This window comes from Cariama cristata, unplaced genomic scaffold (assembly GCF_000690535.1).
Source record: "Cariama cristata isolate BGI_N322 unplaced genomic scaffold, ASM69053v1 scaffold8496, whole genome shotgun sequence".
In the NCBI taxonomy this organism is placed as follows: domain Eukaryota; kingdom Metazoa; phylum Chordata; class Aves; order Cariamiformes; family Cariamidae; genus Cariama; species Cariama cristata.
In genome coordinates, this window is record NW_009620348.1 from 33,137 (window position 1) to 52,698 (window position 19,562).

At 38.9% G+C, this 19,562-nt stretch overlaps 1 protein-coding gene across 1 annotated transcript in view; it reads right to left on the reverse strand.

The window, feature by feature from the left end:
- GAK (cyclin G associated kinase) overlaps positions 1 to 19,310 on the reverse strand; it is a gene marked incomplete at its 3' end in the record, with an annotated part of 45,565 nt that extends 26,255 nt beyond the window's left edge. The window contains exons 1-10 of the mRNA XM_009701594.1: positions 19,253 to 19,310; positions 17,755 to 17,814; positions 14,985 to 15,099; positions 14,402 to 14,544; positions 11,319 to 11,444; positions 10,086 to 10,175; positions 4,328 to 4,463; positions 3,604 to 3,716; positions 2,928 to 3,039; positions 587 to 710 (exon numbers count right to left, since the gene is read on the reverse strand). Of these exons, the coding sequence (XP_009699896.1) occupies positions 587 to 710; positions 2,928 to 3,039; positions 3,604 to 3,716; positions 4,328 to 4,463; positions 10,086 to 10,175; positions 11,319 to 11,444; positions 14,402 to 14,544; positions 14,985 to 15,099; positions 17,755 to 17,757 (962 nt within the window). The remainder of the gene's footprint in view (positions 1 to 586; positions 711 to 2,927; positions 3,040 to 3,603; positions 3,717 to 4,327; positions 4,464 to 10,085; positions 10,176 to 11,318; positions 11,445 to 14,401; positions 14,545 to 14,984; positions 15,100 to 17,754; positions 17,815 to 19,252) is intronic.
- Between the last annotated feature and the right edge of the window lie 252 nt (positions 19,311 to 19,562).

Sequence of the window (19,562 nt, forward strand, 5' to 3'; positions counted from 1 at the left end):
CACATACATCAAAATTGAAGAGTATTATTTCATGTCATGCAGGGCAAAGGAGACAAACAGTGCAGATCCTCTCACTTTGTCTTGAGGGCATATGATCCCACCTGAAAACTAAACTGGACAGAAGAGCTCATACACTAATTGCCTGTAGTCTTTCTTCTCACTTCCATTCCCATTATTTGTACCTTTCACCACTCTACCTTTTTTTCCTTCCTCTCTTATTCATGGAGGCCCAATCTACTAATTCAATTCATTCATTCTGAACCGTGATAGTCCTATTCCATACCTCTCCACCCTGCTCCAGCCCCCATGTGCTCATCTCTCACAAGCTTTCAGTATCTAAAATACAGCAGGGGAAGCAGTACTTACGGACAGGCTTTTGCCCTCAACATTCTCATTCCTCGCACATGATTGCTAAAGTAACTTTTGTATTAATATCATTCATAAAATCTCAGGGCTAGCTACCAACTACTAGAGCTCATACTTGGAAAAGTATGTTGAATTTGATAATTTCTGGAGTAAGCTCCTTACCCTTTCATTTAGAACTCTTACCAGCAAAATTTAAATTTTTTTAATTTTTTTTACTCACTTGGCCACAGACTGGATAACTTTAGAAGATGTATCCTTAATATTAGTGAAAAATCGCTCTGTTCCACCCCTCAGAATATCAAAGAACCCTCCATAAGTCTGGTCACATTCCGCAACGGTCAGGCCTAGAGTAGTCGAATAAAAATAATTGTACTTTAAGTCATATCCTGGAATGGGCTCCATACTAAAGCAAGTTGCCTACAAAGCTGGAAGTTAATGCACATACAGGCTACACCTCGGTGCAATGCAAGTTCTAAAGTTCTCCTTAACTATGACCTATGCAAAAAATAGTACTTCCTGTGGTCAGGAGGTACTAGCAAACTACTTAACACACTGTTTAACTGACTGTTCGCATTTAAGAGGAAACAAGGTAAAAAATTTCTGAAAGTAAAGCATTTATTTCATATCGCCAGTACAGCAAAATGCTGTCTTTTTTCAGTATCAGTCTCCTGAAGTGCACCTTATCATTAGCAAATCTACTTAAGCACCCCCAGCAGACACATTTTAATGCAGGGCTTCAAAAGCAGCTGGCATAAATAAGTTACTTTTTAAACACAACATCCCAGCTAGCACAGCGTCCCAGCACAACACCCTTATTAATATGATTGTATACAACAAACAGTACTCGTTCCTGCACAAAACAGATGGCCAGACAGTCTTTTGATTATAATCCCATTAGGAAGCTGGATTCTTCCACAGAAATGGATACATAGATAACATTACTGCAATAAATATTACTCAATTTCAAAAGTTTCCCTGGAACATTAATATCTTTTGTCTCATTGGCAATTCAGCATAAGTAATATGAAGCAAGAAATAACAAGCTGGAAGGAAAATTGAACATAGTATGAAATACTCCCTTGATACCTTCTATGTCAATTGAAATGTTACATATTCACATATGATATATGATAAGATGGGTGCAGAAACTGCTTTTGAATAAGAAATTAGCTGCAAATAAACCTATCAAGCTTCTCATTTTCCTTACTATACTAAGTGCAAGTATTTTCAACTGAATGAACTCTGGAGTTACCTATTTTTACAGAATGGGTACGTCAGCTTTTAATTGTGTCATTTTGGAGATGTGTTTTAGCTGACTCAATTTAGTACTGCTAGTCCAAATACTCTTTTTCCTCAGATGGAACCACAACTCCTTCTCCTCACCATTGATGTCCTATGGTGCAAACATCTCTGGAAGTCCTCCCTGCAAAAATCCTCCCATAATTAGCTGGGCTCAAGGCAGTATCAGCTATGGCTATTTCTGAAAGTACTGACTGGACAGCCAATAAACTGAGTTTAGGCTGCTGCTTTTTCCCTTTGAGGCTGTCAGACATGAGTCTTTTGGAAGTGACAAAACTAAATAGCTTTAGACTATGATCACTCTGTCAGATGCACTTCAAACTACCATGGGGGGGTGATAAGTCTTTGGGGGGGGGAGGAGAGAAAGGTGGACCCCAGATGCTTACAGAAGTATTTTTTCCTCATATAGGCTTTTCGCAGGCTAAAATAAACACGTCAGGTCAATGACTCCTTAGCATTAATTAATTACTGTGGTCCATGGTCAAAATCCCTGCAATTGCTTCCATGTTTCCTTATTGGACTACCTCAGTGGTTAGACACCAATCCTGTTTTAGCAGGAAGTTATACCAAAAACCACAGAATGGCTGCTATCTTTTTAAGTTGTAACATATCTGATGTTAAGGAATTGTTCTTGGAAAGCAAAGACAACTGTCATTTTCTACACCAAAGATCCAATATTGTGCACAAAGCAGGATATGTTCTGATTTCAGTAACTTCTGCCACAAAGCAACAACGTTTCAGTTAAAAAAGACAGCACTTCTGAGAAGTTTAACAGTTTAAATTTAAACTCCTCTTAAATTCTCTTTACATAAGACACTTTCAAATATCGTTGCCTTATTGAATCAGCAAGTTTTGGATTTAAAATAAGCCATTTTTATTCATTTGTCACAACCTGAAGACTACTTTCTCTACACCTTTTGCTCTTAAGAACATTATTACTTATTGTATCCACCACTTTCATCAAGTTTTAGTTCACTTATTTCAACTCTTCTTCCTCTACAGATCAACAAGGTATTTTAGTTTCAACTATTTTACATAGGAAACAGAATTTTATCTTGCCCAGCAGTGAACCTGAGAAATTCGTATCTGGATGTATCAACGTACAAACAAACCCTGCAAAAGTAAAAAAAGGTTAGAAACAGTGATATAAATGCAAAATAGCTAGTACTTGTGCAAAATGTCTAAAACTCCCAAAAGGTTTTTTTCACATAGAAGATACACAATTGGTTTTACACTAAGATGATGTCTCTTTCTGCACTTACCTGCATTGTACATATTGTTGAGCTGTCCTGCAGGCTTGGAGCTCTGTGAAACAGAGGTTACAGATGTCCGAGGCTGAGCATTGTTTCCATAGCCTCCATTTTGTTCCAGGAGCTGAGGAGATAAATACTCACTATGAGTATTTTCTTGCCAATTGAGCCAACTAGTTATGCTTTGTAAATTACTTTTACTTGGGGACAACAAGCAAGGTGAACCCCAGGAGAAAACCAGGAAGTTAAGATACACTGATTGACTTGCAGTATTGTGCAAACTAAGCATCAAACAGAAGACACCTAAGTGGGTTTCAAATTAGTGTAGGCAGGGCCTTCGTATATTAGATTTTTCTGTGCAAGTTAATTACGATTAAAGGCAGAATGTCAAACAGAGCACTTGCCTACTAAAGAATGACCCAAGATGAGTTTTTCAACAAGCAGTAAGAACTACAACTAGTTTCCTCTAACGCCATGCAAGTTCTGTGCTTCAAAAGGCACATTTTCAAAGATCTTACAAGTGATACAGACCAATTCAACCGAATTTCAAAATAAATTAGTATGAAATTTTCAAAAGACTAAGGAACAGGGGACCTGCTCTGACATCTGTTACTAAACTCACACTCAGTGGATAAGGGAGGAGAGAAAAGACACCTAATCAATAATACTTCTTATGAGGCATCTTTACCTCTGTGATGGGGGATTTAGGATTCACATTCCTAGCTGCTGCAATCTCCTGCAGTTGATTCACAAGTTCAGTGATCGACAATCTCTCCTCTGGGTTCACCTTCAAAGTGGAGCCTAAAAAAGCAGATTCAGACAATACAACAGAAACCCTTCAGAGCTTTTCTCCCAGCAGATAGTAATTTCTTCAGTACACTCCAGTGCACTTAGCAATCAAACACCTGAACAGAGTGGAGCAACTGCTAAATCCATATCCAAATATCATTGTCATAACAGGTATCCATGAAAAAGCACTATTTCAGGTTAAGAATATTTCAAATATTAGGATCAGTTAGTGAATAACCTCAGAAATAACTTTTTATCTAATAGTGATGGAGTTGGAGACACACGTCTGGCACTGTAATTAATGTTTCCAGTAATCTATTTGAAATTTAAAGAAAACAGAATTTCTAAAGCAAATTCAAAGAAACCAAGTCAAACCACTAGTTATTCCTATGGACTAATTCAGATCCTAAGCAAGTCAGGCAACAGCACTAAAAAACCCAAAAGATTCATTAAAAATTTCCAAGTTTTTTGATAATGGATTAAAATTTTTAATAAAACAAGAAGCTGTTGCAGTTAACCTTCTTCAACATCACATATCAATAACAATTAATTATCATTAATACAACACTGTTAATAATAAGATGTATCCATAGACATCAAATCAAGTAACATTGTAAACTTACGAATGAGATCATGAAACACAGAATAGCGGCTGTCATTTTGCGGGATGACATATTTTCCATTAACTATACGAAGTTTAGCTCCATCTTCAAATGGATGTTGCCTAAAGCACAGCAAGTACAGGATACAGCCCAGAGCCTACACAGAAATAAAGGCAGAAATATTTCATAGAACCATAGAATCATTTAGGCTGGGGAAAAAACCTTACGATCATTTAGTCCAAACGTTATCCTAACACTACCAAGTCCACCACTAAACCATGTCCCTAGGTGCCACATCTACACACCTTTTAAATGCCTCCACGGATGGTGACTCTACCAGTTTGCTGGGCAGCCTGTTCCAATGCTTGACAACCCTTTTGGTGAAGAAATTCTTCCTAATATCCAATCTAAACCTCCCCTGGCACAACTTGAGGCCATTTCCTCTTGTCCTATCACTGGTTACTTGGGAGAAGAGCCCAAACCCCACCTCACTACAACCTCCTTTCAGGTAGTTGTAGAGTGACAAGGTCTCCCCTCAGCCTCCTCTTCTCCAGGCTAAACAACCCCAGTTCCCTCAGCTGCTCCCCATCAGACTTGTTCTCCAGACCCTTCACCACCTTTGTTGCCCTTCTCTGGACTCACTCCAGCACCTCAAGGTGTTTCTTGTAGTGAGGGGCCCAAAACTGAACACAGCACTCGAGATGCGGCCTCACCAGTGCCAAGTGCAGCAGGACAATCGCGTCCCTAGTCCTGCTGGCCACACTGTTTCTGATACAAGCCAAGATGCTGTTGGCCTTCTTGACTACCTGGGCACACTCCTGGCTCACGTTCAGATGGCTGTCAACCAACATCCCCAGTCTTTCTCTGCCAGGCAGCATTCCAGTCACTCTTCTCCAAGTCTGCAGCATTGCAGGACCTGGCATTTGGCCTTGTTGAACCTCATACAATTGGCCTTGGCCCATCAATCCAGCCTGTCCAGATCCCTCTGTAGAGCCTTCCTACCCTCAAGCAGATCAACACTTCCACCTAGCTTGGTGTCATCTGCAAACTGACTGAAGGTGCACTCGATCCCCTCGTCCAGATCATTGATAAAGGTATCAAGCAGAACTGGCCACAATACAAAGCCCTGGGGAACACACTTGTGACCGACTGCCAACTGGATTTAATTCCATTCACCACAACTCTTTCGGTCTGGCCATCCAGACAGTTTATCCAGCAAACAGTACACAGATATCATGGTGGTGTCACAGCAGGCACAACACTGGCAGTGGCAGCTGGTGGCGCTGCCAGCCCAGGATGGGTATAAGAAAGGCTGCACCAGCCCAGGCTGGCAGGTGAGCAAGGGCAGGGAGGGGAGGGCACAGAGGCAGGGGCTGCCCATGGTGATGGATGGTGGCTGCTTTGTACTACACTTGGATGTCCAGACAGGGAAACAACCAGACCACAGCACACTCCTTTCCTCTTCCTCCTCTGCCACTGAGCTGGAGAGCTGCCAACAGTCTACAGGACAGATAAGACAACACCAACCCCTGCCCCATGGTGGTCTTACAGGGGGCTGGAAGTTCCCCAAAGCCATAGGCTCTGAAGGTCCCCACAGCCATGGACAAAAGGAGCTCTGCAGCACCCACCTTCGTGTGAAACTTATCACAGCATGAAAAAAGTTCATAAATACAAATTTTCTGATTCATGAACTCACTGGCTCGTTCTTCTTGTTTGTGCCGTCTTTAAGTCAGGTAATTATATTTCAAGTAGAATTTTAGGCTATAAAATTGATTAAGCTTCCTAATACTCCTTGCAAATCACAGGTTTCAATCATCAACTGCTGACTCATGCAACTCTATATATATGCCCAGTGCTTTAGAGATCAGCTTCACAGCCCTTTAGAAATAATTAGTCTTGATGCTTCTCTGAGGACAGAATGCTAGTGAAACATTCATTTGTTTGGCACTTCAATTACAGAACTCCAAGCAGCAATACTGCTATTACATTTGGGGTTTTTTCCCTTTCATGGAAGTTTTCAGATTAAGGGATTCTCCTGTCTTTTTAAAAAGACATTACAATACATCCATTTTATTAATTTCAGAGTATAAAAAAAATGACTAGTCTTGTGACACTGGACATGTTCAAGAACAGGATTTTTCTTACAAAAAGGCTCAGAAGTTTTATTTCATATCTTCATTCTGTGCTTCAAGGAGACATATTATTTGTGGGGAGAGAATTTGGTCTTTTGTATTTCTAACCCAGATACACTGTCATGCAATGCACCAGGTAGGTAAGCGTCTAAGTACTATTCAATTTGTTTAAATGACACTAGGGGAATAGAACATCATCTCTGAAACATTTATTTTGGTAAAGATTTGAAGAAAATAAGCCTGAAATTACGGTCCCTTTATTTCCTACTGTCAGGCAGCTAACGAATTCTTATAACAAAACTCCACACCATTTTCAGTCAGGTTCATTCAAGCCTCAAAAATTACAAAACCAGGACTACCATATCCTGGGAACTTACAAGTTCGTTGGTGTGCCCCAAGTTAAGACCTGTGCACCCTGACAAGGGAACAACCATCAAAACCAGAAGTCAGTTTTGAATTCTAATCTCTGAATAGTCCAGGTGTTATGGATTAGTTAAGTAACAGATGAAATTATCCTAAGTAAATTTAAATTGATACATATATTTTCATGTAAGTTAACATATGAAACATACTGGCAGAGTTATACTATTGTAATAGAACCATGTTCCATCTGACCTATAAAAGTTTGTTAATAAAGCATCCAATACCTCCAAGAAAACATTTGCACAACAGACTGGAAAATTCCTCCTCAAAGTTTCTTCTGAACACCAGTTTCGTTGCTTGAGCATATGGGCTTTTATAACCCCCACAAATAAAACAAGCCAGTGAAGACATCTGCTCACTGCCTCCAGTCCTCCATGTGCACTATCTTCAACTGTCCTTGCTTGTCAATTTATGCCAAGAATAGTTTCAAAGATCTGAACGTTATTAACATCTCAAAGATCTGAGATTTAGTTACTCCAAAACGCTTACTGAGTCTCTCAATCCAGGGCCAGAAAAAAACCATATATATTAATTCTGTATTGTTGTATAGCAAACATTTTCGTCAGTCTGTTGATAAAAAGCTCTCCATAATGTATACACTGAAGCATCATATAGTCCACATTAACTAATCCAGCAGGGGAGTACAGGAAATACCACCTACTCTGACACAGAAATGCCTGTTTACAAAGAATTAAGGCAGATCATAATTTATTTGGAGGAATAAAACTACTCCCTGTGCAGTCTGAGACACCGTACACATCAGAAGCGAGCATCCACAGCCACATGGGGGAGAAAAGCACAAGGGCAATTAGCTGAACACACCAGAAGTGAAGAGGCCACTTGGATTTGATCTTTGCTTTAATTGCTAGAGAATGTTTTTCATTCCCTCTGCTTTATCTGTAAATTAGGATTGTAACAGTGATACATTTTGAATATTTTAAACACCAATTGCAATTCAATTTGGCTCAAAGGTAATTCCAGTTGAAGCAAGGCAGTTCAAAGCCAACACCATTCACATAGCCTCAGCATTGATACACATAACAGAAGGGCTCATTTCCCCAAGATGTTGCCCCACAGCTGCCAACAGTCCCTCTACAGAAGCTGCCTGAGTCAGTCTGAGCACTCACATGCCAGCAGGTAAAAAAGCACCATGACAAGGTGACAAAAATAACTAGGAATAACTTTTTGACCTGCTGCTGGGCTTTTACCAGCAGCTAATTTAACCTTTCCTTAAAGGGACAGTGGGGTTTTGGGGGGGGTTATGGCAGTGTTTGGGAATTGGGGCGTGGGAGGTGGGGGGGGATTGTCTGGAACAAGCCAAAATACTGTTATTTCTCCACTGTTTCAGGTAATAAGCAGCATACTTAATGATGAAAAGTTCTACAGTATAGCTGCAGGATGACACACAGGTATTACAAAGTAGTTTCTGAATAGAATTAAACCACATGAAATCTGAAGAGATAATTCAGCTCACACAGAATTAAAACCTGCAAGCTGTCTTGCACTGACTAGAAGAATTTTCTACCAGATATTGATAAGGAGAACCCAACTTTGAAGTCTTGCTCCTTAACAAACATATTCCAAAGCCCATTGTTTTGCTTTTTCAGAAATTTGTAAGAGTATGAAGGGCCTCCCAAGCCATAAGATAATTTTAATGGAGAATCTTTATACAAGGTAAAGCCTATCATTTCAGTGGAATTCAGCTGAATTCCAGTTTAGGAAATCACATTAATTCAGAAAACAATGGAATTAAAGGTATTTGGGTTTAGTGTTTATTTTCTGAAGATCTCTAGACTTAGGTAGGAAATGTAGAGAAAGCAGTAGGCCAAGCATAAGAACCTCTGATCTTATATTCTGTATCTAATCACATTCCCATTGTGGAGTCCATGTGGTTGATAACTAATGTTTCAACTATGCTGCTGTCCTAAGCAAGACATGTCTATCTCCTTTATGCTTTTAAATTCACACAGGGACAAGCACACAGACCACAACCATAAGTGTTACTCATCCTACTTGCTTTCTTCAGAAAACCATTTTGTTTATCCTAACCACAAACAAGATCAGTTATGCTTCCTAAGACAGCACCATATTCTATTGCCAAATACTTTGCACATTTTCACTGAACCCGGAGTTATAAAGGAAAAAACACAGAACAACATGTTCCAATGAAGGCATGGTAAATGGAACAGATCTTTCAGACACAGGAGACAACCATTATGTTAATACTAATGGATACAGTTACTCTAAACAAAAAAATGAATTGCAACTACCCTTTTGAGTGAGGTTGTTGTTAAATGCATTTCTAGCTTTGTGTTTAACTAGCTGTAATCCTGGCTCAGACTGCCAGTATTTAACACACGTGAAGTGACCAAATGGTCAAAAAAAATGTTTTTCTCGGTGTTTCTTCACATGCCAGAAGAAAATCACCAAGAGCTGCAGAAGTTGAATAACAGTTTCTACAGCTTGTAACTAATTCAAGAAATTGAATGAAGTTCTGAGATTTCAAATGAAAACTTCTAATGAACCAGTATGACATTTTCTCAATTTATCTTTTGACACACTGCCAATACAGGTAATAGCTGAACAGCTTGACACCTGCCTCTAAAAAACACGCAATAAAGCACAAAGTCACTGGGTAGTACCTCAGTATTATTACAGTATCACACAACTGAAAAATGTACAACTGAGGATTTAATATTTACCTTTAATTCTGGCTACAGATTCTTTTTTTTAGTAAGTGTTAACAGTTGATCTTCGTCTCTATACTAGGCATGAATGATCTCTGCATTGTTCTGATCTTTGCTATCTGTCAGTATTTTATCTAGATGCAATAGCTAGACATAACCATTTTGAACTTGGCAATAGGCTGTCCCAGAATTACATGTACAGCAGAGTATGAAAGGCAAGAATTTGAATCTAAGGACTGTAAGTATTCTGGTTCTATAGTGGCAAGCTCCAACTAGGCAACAGTTCTACTGAATGTCAAAAACTTCAGCATTGCCTTTCACACTGGAAGTCAAGCTAGATCTGGGAGAAAACCTTGAATACTACCTCTCATTCTTCTAATATTTAGATAAACAGAACATACTACTGAAGTTTAATTTGACAAAAGACAGTCTATCCTATGTTTATTTTGGTGCTTTTATTTAATTAATCAACAAATTAACATGAAGACTGCAAAATCAGTTTCACTATGACATAAACAGAAGAGAAAAATTTCTTACCCAAATGTCCTGTTTTTCACCAATTGGAAAATTTGAATACAAGTCTATCATTTCTGGTGTCCTGTACATTGGTGTTGTATTCCTTGTGATCTGCAAAAGACAGAATTTCTTGAAACAGAAACTTGAATAAGCTCTAACAACATTCAACCAAGGAAACAGCTCTCCGTGTAGAATGCATACCATTCTCACTTTGAAAATTAATTTCAGAAATACTCGTCAAGGCAGAAGACAACAGTTGAATCCTGCAATAGTCACAACAGCTTTGATATAAGGCCAGATAAAGACGGTAGTACTGAAATACATAACACTGTGATATTCAATAGTCCTTCCAAACTGCAAGGCATGTAAAGTAAAATAACCGTTCTACATGAAGCAAAAAGGGATATGGACGCAAATATAGAAAATCAACAATAAACCAAGATGTGAATTAATGCTCCAGTGTGTATTTCTCACTTCCTCAACATACTTAATGACAGGGCAGATACATCCAAAGAATTTAGCTATGTTCACAAGGATCCCTGAAGAGAATTTTTCTACTATCTTTTTGCATAAATTATACACAAGAGTGGTACATCATCATCTTTTCTTCTAGAGAAACCAATGGATTGCTCTTCAAGTATGCTGGATTCCAAAACAGGGGAGTTTCCTGATATCAGAAGTTGCACACACGAATTTTAAGTGTCACTGTATTTCTCCTTACTTAAAAGCATGAGTTCAGTTGATGTATTATATTACATTTACCACCATTACTCTCAACTCTAAACTAAGAAAAAATGCACTCTGCAAAAAAACACCGTGTCCTTGATACTGTCGCTGTAGTCCTAGAAGCACTGCAATATTGCCTATTCAAATTCTGCCGAGCAGACTTGCCGCTTCTTTATCTCATTCAACTGACAAAAACAGATAAGAAGGTAGGAATCTCTTTGGCACAACCAATTCTTGACTTCCTGTTAAAAGTGCAATTAGAAGAAGTTCTAGTCATCGCTTTTGTTTTCACACCAGATTGCAGAATAGACACTGCTCAAGTTGAAGCAGGTACAAGATATGACTATAACTGCAGACAGGGTTTGAACTCTGGCAACAGAAATACAAAACCAAAGCTTTACGAACAATGCTACAAATGAAACAATCTTCAGTTGTCTTAGAAGTCCCATGAAACAGGACCAGATTAACAGTAACAGTTAAGTGAATTCACTGTTGATATTAAGATTAATCACATTAAAATAGTCTCACCTCTTCTTCAACCAGTGCTCTCTTTTGTGCAGACCAGTTGTAGTCAGGATAGTAAGCTATAGTCGTAGCGCTACCGAAGTCACAAAGTTTAATCGTCCCTTGGTTACTAATAAGCAAGTTTTCCACCTTCAAAAAGATGCAGAATAATAAATTAAAGACATCTTTTTCTGTACACTAACACTCATACTTTTAAACATCAACTCTGTTGTGCATATATACAAAAACTCACTTTAGCCCACATTGTTGTTTACAGGAGCTCAAATATTTCAGACAGTACTGTAGATGTATATGATAGCAATACAGCCAACTTTTAAAAGGAAGCACCAAACATGCTATGAGCAGGAAACATTCAAGAGAGCAGGAAATAAACCCCAGGGAAAAAAAATTCATTAGTGCCTAAGAGGAGGTCAATTTTTCAGAGGACCACTTGCAGATGCAGTATCTCAGAATCCAAATGTTTTCATGCATAAAACTGAACACTGTTAGCTTAACTGCATGGGAGTGGAGGTTAGGACTGCTGTAGACACAAAACAGGAAGGTACTAGTAGAGAAGCAGGCTGCTGGGGGCCACACAGAAAGAGGCAGCCGTGACCCTGTGCAGACACAGAAATCAGCTAGTTGAGGACTATGTGCTGCCTGAAGAGTTCACCGTCATCCCTCCCTTTTTCTACTTCACAAAATCATACCTTCCTGGATTGCTAAGTGAATTGCAGAAGAAACTTAAGGGGAGGGTAAAAGAAGGTATTGGGCAGAACTGTTGTGGTGTCATAACCACAAAAGGGCTGAAAAAGAAAATTTGTATCTCTGTGTGATGTCAGGAAAATGTGTAAAATTTAAGAGGCATATTAGCAACATTACAACACCACACTTCAGATAACTAGGTTTGTCTTCCCTTTCAAATCACAACATCTCTCGACTTCCTTCTGTAAAACTTGCACTTTTCAGAACATCCTTTTAGCCTCCCTTACACATGCTGCTTCCAACTTCTTCCACCACAAAATTAATTTTGACTACCCTGCAGGAAGACATAAGCTCTGTTAATGATGTGGTTAGAGTATCAATTTCAATGAGCAATCTGAATTCCCTTCCCTGTTGGATAACCTTTGCTTATCCCCATGTACAATAAGAAGGCTGGGCACTCAAATCAAATTAAATTTATACACTAAAAATAGTCATAGGAAAGACAAGAGATCAAGATTCTGTGCATATACGTTCTAGTTCTTGTGCGTTGGTAAAGGTTGCTAATAATGCAAAACATTCCAGCTGCTTATTCAGATTTTAACAAGCTCTACAACCTGTTACGCAGACTAGCTTGCACTGCATGGCAAATCCTGAAAAGATCATATTCAGACAATATCAGAGAAGCACTGATATTTTACAAATTGCCCTCTAATTAGCTTAGAATTTTTACAACTCTGTAACTAGCTGGGTTCTTACAGTGCTGTGCACACACATCGTAAGTGTGAACTTTGTCCAAAGGCGTGCAGGAACAAAGAACGCACTACCCTGGCAATCAAGAGAAGGAAACCACAGGAGGACAGAAACAGCCACCACTACAAAGGTGAACTTGTTTTTATGCTGCACTGTACAAGTTCATGAATCCTCACACTTTTAGTCAAAATAATTGAGAAAAACCTGTTAGGACTCCAGTCTACTACACCCCTACTCAAAAGCTACACTAGTATCTCACATCTCATTTGAAGTTGTCTCAAAACTTTGACCTACAGTTTTTTATGCTGTTGACCTTAGTTCAGCCTTATGGCCAGGGTAGCACACTTAAATGATCCCTACTTGGCTCTGGATTATAGTAAGGTCTCTACTTATTGCAGCACAACTATCATTTAATCTTGCTTTGCAACCCCTGTAACAGGAAACCAAAATGAAAACAGGTTCCTGCCTTCTTCCGTATTTTCTCTCTGCCAGGAACTTATGTTACTTGACAAGAAAAACAGACCTTGGATTACAGCATTAGCTCAACTTCTATAGAGCTGGCTATGTAAGAATTTGTAAACAGTTTTTTACCCCTTTTTCAGAGAAGAGATGCACCTTTTCTACAAGCTTTTCTAGGGGATGGTGTATAGAACTGTCAGTGAAGAATGAAATATTTTATTCTAGAAAGTAACACCAATAAAATTCTATCCTAGCTTGGTTAAAATGTTTTGCATGACGTAGAAGCCTGCTCAATGGTACTGAGAGACAAAAAAAAAAACAAGGAGTGCTCCATCATCAAAACTATTTTGATATTAAGGGGCTATACTAGTGCCTAACATCAAAACTTTCAACAATAGCGTTGCAAACACTTAGCACACATTTACTTTTAAAAAGTGGTTTCATTTTCCTTTCCCCAAAGTAATCAAGTACACGCTTACTTAAGGAGGAACAAATTTTCCTTTTTTTATATTCAGCTGATATCACATCAAGCAGGATAGGAACCTTCTTTCTCTTATTTTGTTTATGTTTATGAAGACCACCTCCTTCCACTAGGTTCAAATGTATTTGTAGTACAGCAGAATCTCACTGACGATTAGGGATCATTCATCTAAGATATAGCATACATGTAAAGATGAACTCCTGCCTTCAAAATGCAGAATTCAAACATAGATGAAGCCCTTTTAAATCTCCAAAGTTTCTAAGGGGACAACACTTTCTGCAGCATAACCCTATAGCATCTTGGTAAGGCTAACAGAATAAAAAAATTAAGAAACAATATCTATCATGAATTATGTCTACCAAATTTTAAAATTCAAGTTAAAAACAAGCCCTAAAATGCAACTCAAGTTGTTAGTTCTAAGCTAACAGCTTACTACAGTTTCTCAAAGGCTATGTAATCCTTCAAAGAGAATCCAACATTACCCTGTCTTCTTCAAAAAACTTTACCTCTTCTATTTAGAAAACCTGCTCACTGCAAAAGTGCAAATCAGAATAACTGGCTATTTTATCAAAAATAAACTATTTAAAGTCTAACTTAACCAGTAAACCATGATATATTACTTTTCAGTTGACCAACAGTCTTGAACTGATTCAGCCAGACAGGCTCCTTTGCTGTTTAAAAATTCAGCCTTTACTTAAATATTGTCACACACCTTTAAATCTCGATGGATAATAGGAGGCTTCTGCTTATGCATATGCTGCACTGCTCTGCAGGTCTGATAAAAGATCTTCAAAAGCGTGTCACAGGAGATAGGTCCTTTGGATTCTACTTTCTTTAAAAATTCCACCAGCTGTCCTGCAGGAAATCAGAGAAATTCACATAAGCACACACAGAATGCCACAAACTCTGAAAGCTTGGCATGAATATACAAACATTCTTCTCATCAAGGAAGATTCACAGTCTTGAGTTGTAATATTAGACAGATATTCTGAAAATAGCAAATCCACACTGAATGCAGGACTAAAGGAAATGGTGCTCTAAGGAACTATTCCTCCTCTTCCTTCCTCTGACTAGTCTCAAACACAAAGAACTTAATGATTACCCCATATTCAAGATGAGGTTGAACTGTAGTCTCAAAGAACATGGTATTTATCCTGCAAAAGATGAGGTTGCACTCTAGCTCCACTAAACTATGCTATCTTAAGAGGCTTTTAAAGCTCCTAAGCTGTGAAGCAACCTGTGCAAAACAGCTGTCAGAAGCAACGTGCACTGTTGGGAAAAGAAACAAAGTTTACCTTTACACAGTTCTGTAAGTAGAAGAAACTCTCCCTGTCCCGTGTCTGATTCTTCTTTTCCTATAGATGCAGCAGAGCAGAACTGGACAATGTTGGGATGACCTGAAAGTTTTTTCTGGAGATAATATGTTCAAGGAAGACAACTGTCAAGTTTATTGATACTATTGTATATAGCAGTTCACAGATACGTCATTTGAAACGTTAGCTTAAAACCACAGAAAGCATTACAGCTACAATTAAAATACTAAGCACAATAGGGAAATCCATGCCTCAGCTGAAAAAAAACAGGCTTCAAGGGAAGCCACTGAAGGCAACGCAGTAACAAGTAAAAATAAAACATTAAAAAAACACTTGCAATTAAGGCTCTGAGGAAACTGGACTTCATAACAGGTCTAGTTACTTCTTTTTGCCTTTTGACAACGACTGCAAGGCATTACCAGAAGAACCAGAGAGATTTTTTAATTATCAGCTGCTTCTCTAGCAGGCTGATCAAAAAAGGGCTACTGTACCAACACCTGTCTTTCCAAAGCAAGTACTGTTACATTAATTAAAACAAAGTTCAAAACAAATAAATGCTCCAAAAGACCAAGGAACTTACCCTCCTATGATTAGCAATAATTCCTGACACTAAAATCTTTGTCATGTTTCACTTCCAGATCAAAAATTCAAGGTTATAATTTTTGAACTATGTAAAGAGGAGTAAAATGCAAGTGATCTCAGTTCCTGCCAGTGGAAGTTACATTGCATTACGCCTGTCTGTGTTGTCCCTGATGGACATCACCTTGGTCATATACCGAGACACATGCCTATGAGACAACCACACACTATTTACAAGATGCATTCACCAAGTCTGAAAAGAAAAAAAGCGAAGACATGGTCAGCAGAACAAAGCTATTTAAAAAAAGGGCAAGTTGGGTCCACCAAATTAGAATTAATCCAAAGCAGTATTTTATATCTTATGCATCTCTTCACAACCAGAGCTGCAAGAATTAATTTCATTTCACAGTTACATGTCGGAAAGCTAGCAACAGTCAACCTGCGTTCACGTTGTACATACGCTTTAATGAGCCTGAGCTGTGAAAGAACATAGAATCATAGAACCATTATGGTTGGAAGAGACCTCAAAGATTATCAAGTCCAACCGTATACCTGATGCCACCATGCCCACTAAACCATGTCTTGAAGCACCACATCTAAACGTTTTTTGAACACCTCCAGGGATGGTGACTCCACCACCTCCCTGGGGAGCCCGTTCCAATGCCTAACAACTCTAACAGTGAAGAAGTTCTTTCTAATGTCCAGCCTGAACCTCCCCTGGGGCAACTTGAGATCATTTCCTCTTGTCCTATCCCTGGTTACTTGGGAGAAGAGACCAACCCCCACCTCGCTACAACCTCCTTTCAGATAGTTGTAGAGGGCGACAAGGTCTCCCCTCAGCCTCCTTTTCTCCAGACTAAACAACCCCAGCTCCCTCAGCCGCTCCTTGTAAGACTTTTTCTCCAGGCCCCTTACCAGCTTTGTCGCTCTTCTCTGGACACGCTCCAGCACCTCAATGTCCTTCTTGTAGTGAGGGGCCCAAAACTGAACACAGTATTCGAGGTGTGGTCTCACCAGCCCTAAGTACAAAGGGATGATCACTGCCCTAGTCCTGCTGGCCATGCTATTTCTGATACTAGCCAGGATGCTGTTGGCCTTCTTGGCTACCTGGGCACACTGCCGGCTCATGTTCAGCCGGTTGTCGACCAACACCCCCAGGTCTTTCTCTGTCGGGAAGCTTTCCAGCCACTCGTCCCGAAGTCTGTAGCGTTGCATGGGGTTATTGTGACCAAAGTGCAGGACCAACATCCAAAGAACATTCAGTTCTTTACTCCTGGCAAGATATAATCAGAGAAGCTAGAAAACGTATAGTGCTATGGTAGTTCACTCTTTGCAAGTGTACTTCTGGTGAATGGTGTTTACTGTAAGATTTTGCCAAACATTTCAGTAACCATAAAAAGGAATATTTGACTAGCTTAAATTAAGATCAGTGGATTTGGCTGGTAACTCAAGAGTTGAAAACAAAACAGCAGCATACCACAGCTACTCAGTGAGTCTTGAAACAAACTGAGGGTCTTAGAGCAAATGCTGGGGAGTGAATATTGAGTTTACTAAAGCCAAGGACTGAAAACACTCTGAGATTACCTTATACCCTTACCATCTAACATCACTGAAGACAAAAAGGACTGCAATGACACTGAGAAACATCTGCTTCTTCGTTCTGATGCATGTATTCTACTGAAATTCCTTCCTTAATATTTAATATTACTTTTTAAAGCCAGACACATCTGAAGTCGAAATTAAGAAACATTGAGAGTAAAAGCAAAGTTTTGAATAGTCAGACAGGCAATAAATCCAGTGCATGTGAGGGAATTATACTTAAGATCTAAGTATCACCTGAATAGTCAAAAGGTCTCTTGACCACGGTCACAAGACTGCAAGAAAGCCCAAATAGCCAGTTCTTGCTAGACAAAGTACATGACAAATTCTACACTACTTACAAAAGTCAGCTGCAGACCTTAAATTCCTGCAATTTTTGAAGAACTGAACTTGCTGGATCTTGGTGTTAGATTCATGACAAACCAGGAACCCAGACCTTCCTCAGAACGTCAGTCCTCTTAAGCAGCACATGGCATGGAAAGCACTGAATCTGTAGAGCAGTCCTCCATTTTTCAGAATGTCTTACAACAAGCAGTTGAATCAAAACATTAAAATACATTCCAGAAAAGGATACCATAAAACAAACTTCCTGAATGATGGCTTTGTTCTTTTCTTCTTCATTAGACAACAATCGCTGTTAGAAAACAGAGTAATTGGAAAGATACAGTTACTAAAACTTATACAAAAACAGGGCAGACAAGCTTTTTTTCCAGAACATGAAGGAAAAAATCTAAGTAACTGTCACAGGACAGCAAACAAAGTAAGCTTATTGTACATTTGGACATACTGCCATAAATGTAACAGAAAACAACCAGTTCTTCAGCTACCTGTACTGTTCAGATTTAGTGATAACTGAGCAGTTGCAACCTTTGACAGTTGTAAAGTAACTGCTCTGACAGTTTCCTGTCGTATAAAACACTACAGTCCCCTGGTTACAGCATTGTGCACCAACAAGGAAAGATTCACCTTCTGCATCAAATCTTTAGGAACAACCCTTGAACCCACTCCAACCACATCTTCTCCAAATCATGTAGCCCAACTTCTTCAATGGTATCCGAGTAATCAGCAGCAGAATCAAGCACTACTATTTCCAATATCCCTTAGATTTGGAGTCAACTTTTGATTAGAATCAATCTGGGCATTTGCTACAAAAGTACCAGTTTTATAAAACAGAGGAACTACAGTAACAGCTCACTTTTTATCTGTTATTTTTAAACGGGGCTACTTCTAGATGACATTTTGAACACACACTATCTCGGTTTGGTCACATGTTTTGTTACTGTAGGATGTGGTATGAAAAGAAAAAAAACAGGCCAAGTAATTACTGGTGGTGTAATGTCATCTTACCTCTCTCACCTCTCATACTACTACCCTTTTCACTTTCTCTCCAAGACAGATGTCTCCATACTGATACAGCCACAGAACACCCCTACTCCAAAAATGAAGCCATTTTGTGGAGAACACAAGTGACATGATTTTTTTTGCAGCAAAATATGACAAAGTAAATTACTTCACTTTACCATTCTTTCCATACTACAGTTTTTCAGCTGTTACATGATTATTATAAGTCTTCAGAAAACAAGAATCCAGAGGAGTGTCTCTGGAAATGCCAGGCTGAATGTTTGATCAATGAGTCCAAGTGTGGAGCATTATTTTTAATACTGATGCAACTTATTCTGGATGTACAAAGGGAGGCTAACTGGCAGGCTAAATCTGCTTCTGCGGAGTGAAAATACTCTTATACCCCACTTCACGTAACTACAAAAGATTCTTTTTACTCATGCAACAAAATGCTTGGGGCAAGGTCATGAACGTCTAGACCAAACGAAGACAAACAGCAGTAGTACCTAACAGACCAACTCCCATCTTTGGCATTTAAGTATAAAGCGCAGGGTCCTAACAGGAATCACCATTCTAAACACAGGTACAGTGTGCTACAGTGTACCACTTCATCATTCTGGATTTTTCCAAATGACTTGTTCAGTGGTATACATCAAGGATAAACTGTCATGCTACAGCATCAAACAAAAAGACAGATCTTATAAATCTTTAGTGAAGCAAATTCATTTTACCTTTAAAGCATAATCTTTGCCACTTCCAAGATCTTGAGCTTCATAGACAAAAGCAAAACCACCTAAAGAAGAAGGCACATTAAGTCAATTTTAATTTCAACATTCAGGCACATCATTCTTTTTTAGTCTAACACAGCTAATACATTCAGAAAAGTATCTGAATCCAAGTAAGAAGTACATGTATTTTTCAGTGGCTTGCAAAGAGTACAGGTAACTCACATACAAGACCTAAAATATTCTCTTCCTTTCTTTTACACGTCAGAAGCACACTGACTTTGTTACCTCCCTGTATTTTGTCAGTCTGCATATG